Raw genomic sequence first — 8,721 nt, 5'->3', positions numbered from 1 at the left:
GCATCTTGCTGTGTGGATCTGTTTACATAAGATGTGCGTGTTTATGTATTCGTCTCCTGGTGTGAAACGTACCTTTCCGCACATTCCCATCTGTGGCACGGAATTCCCTGGTGTTGAGCAGGAAGCAGGCACGGTCCTGCTGGTAGCGTTCCCGGGTAGGCCCCCGCCCAATAGGGCTCCTCTCGTCTGGGCTCAGCACCTGGTCGATGGTGGGGCAGTCCTCGTTAGCCAGGGCGGCCGAGGCTGCATCCCCGTTCTGCTTGGAATCTAGAGGCAAAGCAAAGGAGGAAACCACATACAAGAGGAATTATGAGAAAACCAGAGAGATGAGCATCGTCTTTATCAAAAAAATGCTTTCAGAACTTATATGAAGCAGTAGATTTCTGTCAAGGATTAGCATTCTGAGGTCTGTAAATAGTATAAAAGCATAAAAACAAATAGGATCATTGCAAAATGATGATACCAAAAAGTAATTAAACACAGTACCACACTAAATACCACAAGTTAATGCTGAAATATGGTACCAAAAAGTAATCAGTATATGTATACACACAGCAGGCTTTTGGTAGAGCCTGAAGTCAGAGGAGTACCCTGGAAAACTGTCAAACATGACAACTGGAAACTGATGTCTCTTAATGATTGGGAATGACTTCTGTAGTGGCCACCCACACGCTCACTGAGGCATTATGTTAAAATATGCCACAGAGCGAGTGTGTTGATCTTGTGTTGGAGCATGTGGCGATGATACTGCAGAGCAGTCTTGGAGCCAGTTATCAAAATTTTGTCTAATACAACTTCCTGCTGAAAGATCGACTGACAACCTACAAGAAACCTTTTTAGGCTGGAAGAATGCCAAGCAGACGGGATATAGAGAGAGCACTGATGAAACCAATATTTTCTGGTTCACTGATGACTAAGGCAGTAAAGTAATGCATTAAAGGTGCATTATTGTTGCATGTGACTGACGCCCTGATGCTGCAGCATGTAAAGAGAAAACAAAGAGCCAAATTACCTCTCCTCCTGATTTTACTGCTAATGCCAGGGAGAAAATATGTGGAGTCAGCCCAAATTGAGATGCATTAAGCTGTTTTAATAGATGATTGAGTTCATTTTCCTTCCACGGTGTTTGTTTTTCACTGGCAGATGGGCGCCTTAAGGCAACTGTGGACCTACCAGTTGATCATACATTACACATGAGTTGTGATGGCCCAGTGATTTCTCTGGGGTGGGTCCAGAATCAACTATGCATCACTTCTTGATAGTACTCCCACTTGTTTCTCTTGACACTTTGGCACTCTAATCCTGCACCAGACCTCTGAAATCGTCACTGTATGTGCCTAAAACTGCCACCAGTGCTTTACCCGGTTTACTTTGATGGTAAACCAGTGAACAAAAAACATGTGAGCAAAACAGGACTTCTGTGTATTTGGTCTGAGAAGAGATAAAACCAAATCTCTCACCTCTGTTAATCTCTATAATTTCTTCTTGGGCAAGAGGACAGTCACCCCCTATGCCTCCAGACCCCATCACTCCACCCAGGACGTTTCCCAAGAGCCTTTGCGGTGATGCTGTAGCCATAGCCAGGGCGTCCGGCTTGCAGTAGTTGGGGGAACCTGGTTGAGGTGCTCGAGGGATATGTTTGTTCTTCTTTTTGGGCAGCTTTTGTTTGGCCATGGCCAGAGAGTAGTACATGCCGAAGTTGTTGACAATTACAGGTACAGGCATAGCAATGGTCAGCACACCAGCCAAGGCACAGAGCGCACCCACCAGCATCCCTGACCAAGTCTCTGGGTACATATCTCCATAGCCCAGCGTGGTCATGGTCACAACGGCCCACCAAAATCCAATGGGAATGTTCTTGAAGTTGGTGTGGGCGCTTGCTGTTGGGTCATCTGGGTCGGCGCCAATTCGTTCAGCATAGTAGATCATAGTGGCAAAAATGAGGACACCAAGGGCTAAGAAGATGATGAGCAGGAGGAATTCATTGGTGCTGGCACGAAGGGTGTGGCCAAGGACACGGAGACCCACGAAGTGGCGGGTCAGCTTGAAGATTCGGAGGATACGGACAAATCGGACAACACGGAGGAACCCCAGGACATCCTTGGCAGCTTTGGAGGAGAGACCACTCAGGCCCACCTCCAGATAGAAGGGCAGGATGGCGACAAAGTCGATGATGTTCAGGGTGCTTTTGAAGAATTCCAACTTGTCTGGGCAGAAGGTGACTCGCAGTAGGACCTCAATGGTGAACCAGATGACACAGACCCCCTCCACGTACGTCAGCCAGCTGTCAGTCACCACCTCGTACACGATCTCCTCATGGGTCAGGTTGCCCACCGTGACGGTCTCTGTCTTGTTGATGATGGTGTTGAAGGCCTCATGCGTCTCCATGCAGAAAGTGGAGATGGAGATGAGGATGAAGAATAGGGAGCCAAATGCCACATACTGCAAGAAAGGGAGGCAGAAAAAGAAAGCGAGGGAAGGAGAAGGAGTCAGTTGCAAATCAATAAAATTCAGTAAGGCAGAGAGAACACATACAAGTGCTAAATAAATACTAAGCTATGTACGGAAACTGGCCTATTGAACAGAAAACTTTTTCTTACTACATCTCATTTTGTAATGGTCATCTACTGTATATTAAAGTCTTCAAATGCAAAACGTTGGACCATCCTGAAACGGATGTTTCACATGACTGTTTTTTTTTTTTTGTCCAAAGACAATCAGACTCATTAGGCCTGATCAAATTATATGTGACAGCCATAAATGATTGCGATGAACAATGAAGCCATAAAAATAGATGTGCTGTCAGTATCATGTCATATCGTGTACCACCAGGAAATGATGATTGATTAAAAGTTGATCAAATTATTAGCAGTACTATGAATTTAATACTAAAAACGTCAACTTATTCTAATACCATCAGACTCTATATTTGGTTCTCAGCGAAAGTTTGCTTATAATATGCCATGATTCAATTTAAAACATATGAATTTAAAACATATAACACCTCACTCACTTTTGGGTTTGGATAGGTAAAGCACTTTAAGCCTGAGCCCTACCCAAGAAAATAGTGTGTCTTCAATTTTTGATCAGATATACATGACACAGAGAAAAATACATTAAAAAAGGGGAGACAATTAAGATTCATTAATGTAATCCAAAACAGAAAAAGAAAAACACATTGGAAAATAATAGAATGAAACTTATTTATGTTACTCGGCTAGACACGAGGAGAGGACATGAAAAGAAAAAAAAAGCTCTCAGGATAAGATCAATAACTGACTGATAACATCCAGTAAATAGTCCTGTAAATGAGAGAGAAATGCCACACTTCAGTCCCACAGCTCACTGTGTGCTGAGTTCAAGTGTCAAAAGATGAGTTTGGTGCAACTGTCAGAGTGAACAGCAGCTTTCCTGTAAACATACATTTGTTTACAGCTGAGGAGTATGATGTCAGGCCCTGCAACCACTCGTCTAAGTTATTTTGAAATCTTTTAATATTTAGAAAGCAACGATGTTGACAACTTTGATCCATTTTTTAAATGCAGATTCCACGACAGCAGCCCAGAGAAAAACCTCCCGCCCCTTCACTTCACTGACGGTCCAAATAAGCTGCAGGTGCTTCAAGTGGCATCACCCGTCACTTCATCATCACATCAATCACCCTGCTGGACTCTGTTCAAATTAGACTTAAATTAAAATTAGATTAAAGATTTTATGGGTTTTTCTTTGTTTTTGTTCAAGCTGCTCCCTGGATTTTTTTTTTTTGTCTTAAGGCAAAGTACTTGATTGATCCATAAGATTAAAGCTGTATAGGGATTAATTGGGGACTATCTGCCTCCTATTTTTACAAGCTAATTTCTCAAATACAGGTTCCCCTGTTTTTACGAGAGGACATAAGTAATTTTGTGTCAAAAATATTAAGCATCTTGTCCTTGAACTCGAGGTTTACATGAAATGCATTTGTAACGATAAGCCTTGAGCTACCTTTGCTCAGTTGTTATTGTTACTGCCATTGCTTCTATCCCCTTCCACATCCTGGGACTATTGTATTGTATTATTATTGCCCTTTCTATAAGAGGCAGCCTCTCTATACTACAATGTCTTACAGCTCTATGATTGCGTTTTCATGTCTAAAACTTTGTCCTGAGGGTAAAACAGAAAGCAAAGTATAAGATAAGTCATAACAGCGTTCCACCTCAGAGATCTCTGCTGTTTTCTCACTGAGTTTACTTCTGCTTTTTCATCTCTCAAAGGCAATTTTCTTAACATTGGCCATCTGTGTGATCTGTGTCTATATGTACCCAAGCTTCTTATCCTACTGTAACCCGTTCACTTGTCACTGAATCAATTACAGTAGCGTGATAGCACCAGTGTGTGCATGGCTACTGCACATCTTTCCCTATTGCAGTCCACTCCTACAACCCCTGCAGTGTATTTATAGATGCAGTATACTTTGTGCTTTATCAAATAAATAATAAAACACAGACACGGCCTGAAGAGCAAAAGAGAAAGGTAATTCATACTTGAGTGGAGCCCATATATATAAGAAGCCTGAGTGCCCTTGGTGCATTGTGTGTGACCGTGTATTTTCGACATCATGCACTTATGTAATATCAAGAGCAACATACGTATAAGAGGCAGCGTTATAACTAAGCAAATGAAGGGAACCAGTTTCGGCTATTCTTCTTGAAAGGTCTCGCTTCTGTCTCTCAGCTTTTCTTTGAATTGGAAATTGGATGAGAGCCTACACATATTTTCTCTGAGTGCCTTCACGACAGAAACAGACTTAAGGCTCTCAGCCACTGTATTTATTGAGGAGATTAACTGTCAAGCATTTAACCAAAGGAGTGACCTTCCAGCAAAGTCAGCAGCGTAGTAGAAGTCAATCTGGAGTTTTAAGTTGTTGTATTGGTTTCTGTTTGGTGTTAAATTAGCAATGATGGTTGTGTTAGTTGCTTTAAAGAAATTCCTTCACAGAAGCAGTCGGGAAAGACAATTTGGTATTTTTGAGGATGTACTCTTATAGTTTGACGATTTAGATGATCAGGTTTTCTATCTTCTGTCATTCACACAACCCTCAACTCGACCAACCCCCCCCCCCCCACACACACACACTCTCTTCAGCCTTTTTTCCTCTCCCTCTCCATCTCCCTACCTCTTTTCTCCTCTGCTATGTTTCTCGCTAGTCGGTGTCTGACCTACTTTCTCAGATTGCTGCAGTGCTCTCCCCCTCTGTATCGTGAAAACACACACACACACACACACACACACACACACTGAGGTTCTCAATCACCCTCCTACCTCTACCCCCATACCAGCCCCTCTGTCCCAGGCAAGCAGGATAGCACCAGCGGGACCTGCTCAGGATGCTCCCTCATTGGCTGAGCACCAGAAAACCTTCACATGGACAAATCAGGGCAACGAGGAGAGTTTTGCCCTGAAGTGATCTGCACTTCTTTTTTTTTTAATGTTACTGTTGCTACTATTCCTTACGATCACATTAATGATGTAAGTAATATCACCGCAGTTAGGCTGAGGAGATGAGCAGCACTGGTACTTGTAGAAAGTAATGAGGCTGAGAGGTGTGAGATCTGTCCTCACAGTGAGTTTTTTCATGCTGCAGTGCTTTCAGACCTGACGAATGCTGTCATTACACCTGCATAAACACACACAAACCTACACAACAGAAAATAGTGCAGAACTGCAGTAACATCATGTCTTCTATGTAGGCTACACAGGTGGAGACACAGGAGGGGGTGGACAGGTGGGAGGGAGACCAGACGATGTGGATCCATGCGTAGAGAAGCACAAAGAGAAAAGTTGAAGCAATCCCAAAGAAAGGCATTAAAAAAAAAAAAAAAGTGAGAGAAAGGTGAGGACCGAACGCCAAAATAGTGAGCACAAATCAAACGCTGGCAGAGGAAAGCATCCTGAGCTAAGCTCTGCGAAGACAAGCTGAGGTAGCTCATCGTTCTGATGATCTCGAAGTGATGTGACTGTGTCATGCGAAGGGGGCTTTTCAAAAGACAAGGAAGATGACAGAAAGCGCAAAGAAACAATGAGAGAAAGAGCGGATAGAAAGGAAAAAGAGTGAAACCTATCAGGAGTTTGAAGGCTAATAGTAAATGACAGGCCTTGGCCATGAAAGCGACTTCTGTCAAGCAGAGGGACAGAGGGAGTTCTGTAATTTTCCTACATGTTCGAAAATGTTAGAATCTTGTCCACAATACATCAAAATGACTAAAGATATACACCGATGTCAAAAACACCCATCTGATGACACTAAGCCCTGACGTGAGGTCCCAACACAGAAGACTTTGCAGGTGATATAATGGACTTTATAACAGACCATATAATAGATATGGTGAAAATAATGTTCATGTTTGGCCAAATGCAGCTTTATACTTCCTAAAAACCGAGTAAATCAGTTTAAGCTATGTCCCGTGTGCGTACCAAATTGTTGTTTTGTTTCCTGCTGCAAGAAAATATTCCGCGAGATCATCTTGCGACCAAGACAGCTCCAGGTAATAGAAAGTAAAGAGGAAAGTGACAGAAATGAAAGAGAAAACAAAAAATCAGCTGTTGATACACACAGCTGAAAATGAAAACAAAAATAACTAAAACACTACAGTGTTGATCAGATCTTATCCAGACCATTGGATCATTTTCTCCTCAGACGCTCCTGAATTAACATACTCCCACACCAAAACAATATTTTCTAAGCACTCTGTCTTTTCTTGTCTCTCTGGTACAGTATGAATAAAGCAAAGACACCAGAGGATTGTGATTCAACTGCAAAGCCTCTCCTGATTTGCAGGTTCGCCCTCTTTCTCTAAATTAAACTTTGGCGACGGCTGGGAAATCTTATACACGCAGGAAATAACACGTCTTTGTTTCAATCTCAAAACCTGAGACTGAAATACATAAATTGTTCCTGGACAACAGTGAGGAAGCACTCACCACTGAACCCGTTCGATAGAAATGAAAAACTATACGCAGGTCTGAGGAGAAATTAACACTGAGCTGCACTTAACATTAGCATGCTAAGTGCAGCTTTAAACTGTTCTACTGCGCTGTAATGAATTTAACCATGCTATAGTTAAAAGCCAGAATACAATACTGCTGCTGATGAAACAAAGGCTCATTCATGGCTTCAGTAATTGAATCATACAGTATTTCAAGATGGCAGCGCACAGTGGATTACACTGTAGATCTGAACATCAAATCAATATTGATCAATCCATCACAGCAGCCAGCCCTTTTTAAATATGCAGCAGCGTGTCAAGCAGAGATCTGTTGTGTGTGAGGAGTGATAGAGAAGCGCTCCCCCGGCTTGAACATTAATAAAAATGTACTTAAAGCTGTTCATCAAACCTGCATGTAGCGCACAGGTGTGCATGAGTCTGTGTGTACATTACATGTATGCACATGTGTTGGCGTAAGCGCCCGTTACAAGTGTATGTGTGTGTGTGTGCAGACATGACTCACAATGCGAGAGAGACAAACAGCCTATGGGCACAGGAGGTGTGTGTGCGCACACTTGCCGAACGCAGGTAGCGAGTGGTAGCTACACCAGCACTGCATTGAGGTGATAGAGAGGGATGAGCGGAGAGACGGAGACAAAGAAAGAGGTGGAGGAAGATGATAAAAGGAGGAGTAGCAATCTGTCACTTCACACTTATTTATCTCCTCGGGCACTCTCTCCCTCCATCCAACACGAAGGCATGTACGTGTGTGTGTGTGTTAACGCTGAATATACGATTCAGAGGCACGCTAATATTGGTGTGTAGCTTATTGCGTTGAATTCCCTACAGGAAAGCTACCATGTGTGACACCTGCAGCCCAATGACCTTCAAGGCCCAATAGAGTCCCCCTCGCTCTCTAGACTCTGAAATTAGATTTGGAAAGATCATCAACATAAATTTAAAAGAGCGGGAGTCAGAGATGGGGAGAGAAAAAGAGAGAGAAGCAAATGAGAAAGAGAGAGAGAGCAACTGCGAAAGGAAGTTGATGATAGAGAGCGTCGATTGTGTTTGGATGGATGAATGAAGACAGAGTGAAGGAATGGAGGGAAGAGGGATGAAAAGATGAGCGGAGGAGAGTAGACAATGACTTGAATCTCGCCAATCACGGGGAGAGAGAGAGAGAGGCATCGGAGAGGGGGAGTGCAATAAGGAGAGGAAGAGAGGAAGAAAGGAGGAGGTGTTGGGAGAGCATGAATGTAAGTGATATAACCAAGGAGAGATTGTCGGAGCTGATATTAGCCCTACAGGCATTTTTGCATGCACGGCGGTGCGCTGCGCTCTTCCTTAACGGGACCCTAGTGGCGCTGTGTTTACTGCGGCACCATCCAGAAGAGCTTTATCATTACAGTATTACCACAGCCCTGCCTGGCTCTCTGTCACCATGACAACCACTGCGTTAGCCTCTGCTTTCAGGCACCAAGGACAGGACTAAGCCAAATACTGCTCCTACAGCTGGCGTAAAGGGCTGAATGTAGAGGAGCGAGATTGTGATCATTCGGTCCGGCCAATTGCTCTATGAAAGATTAACGTTCGCGAGGTCGAGGGCGAGTGACCTTGACAGAGATATAAAGACAAATAAAGGTTTTCGCCTCCTGTTGATGGTGCCTTTGTTCCGTGAGCACTGACGGTGATGTTTGATCAGCATTAGTATGACGAACAGCGCCCCGGAAAGACAGAAGGATGGGGAGTCTTTCCC

The 8,721-nt window shown here is 43.5% G+C and overlaps 1 protein-coding gene across 7 annotated transcripts in view; it reads right to left on the bottom strand.

Annotated features, from left to right (window-relative positions):
- The window catches only part of LOC143338564 (voltage-gated potassium channel KCNC1-like), a 52,039-nt gene that overhangs the window by 20,069 nt on the left and 23,249 nt on the right, over positions 1–8,721 (bottom strand). For all 7 annotated transcript variants that reach the window (XM_076759018.1, XM_076759020.1, XM_076759021.1 and 4 more), the window contains exons 3-4: positions 1,461–2,442; positions 73–267 (exon numbers count right to left, since the gene is read on the bottom strand). In XM_076759018.1, coding sequence (XP_076615133.1) covers positions 73–267; positions 1,461–2,442 — 1,177 coding nt within the window. The remainder of the gene's footprint in view (positions 1–72; positions 268–1,460; positions 2,443–8,721) is intronic.

This window comes from Chaetodon auriga, chromosome 20 (genome assembly GCF_051107435.1).
Source record: "Chaetodon auriga isolate fChaAug3 chromosome 20, fChaAug3.hap1, whole genome shotgun sequence".
Taxonomy (NCBI): domain Eukaryota; kingdom Metazoa; phylum Chordata; class Actinopteri; order Chaetodontiformes; family Chaetodontidae; genus Chaetodon; species Chaetodon auriga.
This window is presented reverse-complemented; position numbering and strand designations above follow the sequence as displayed.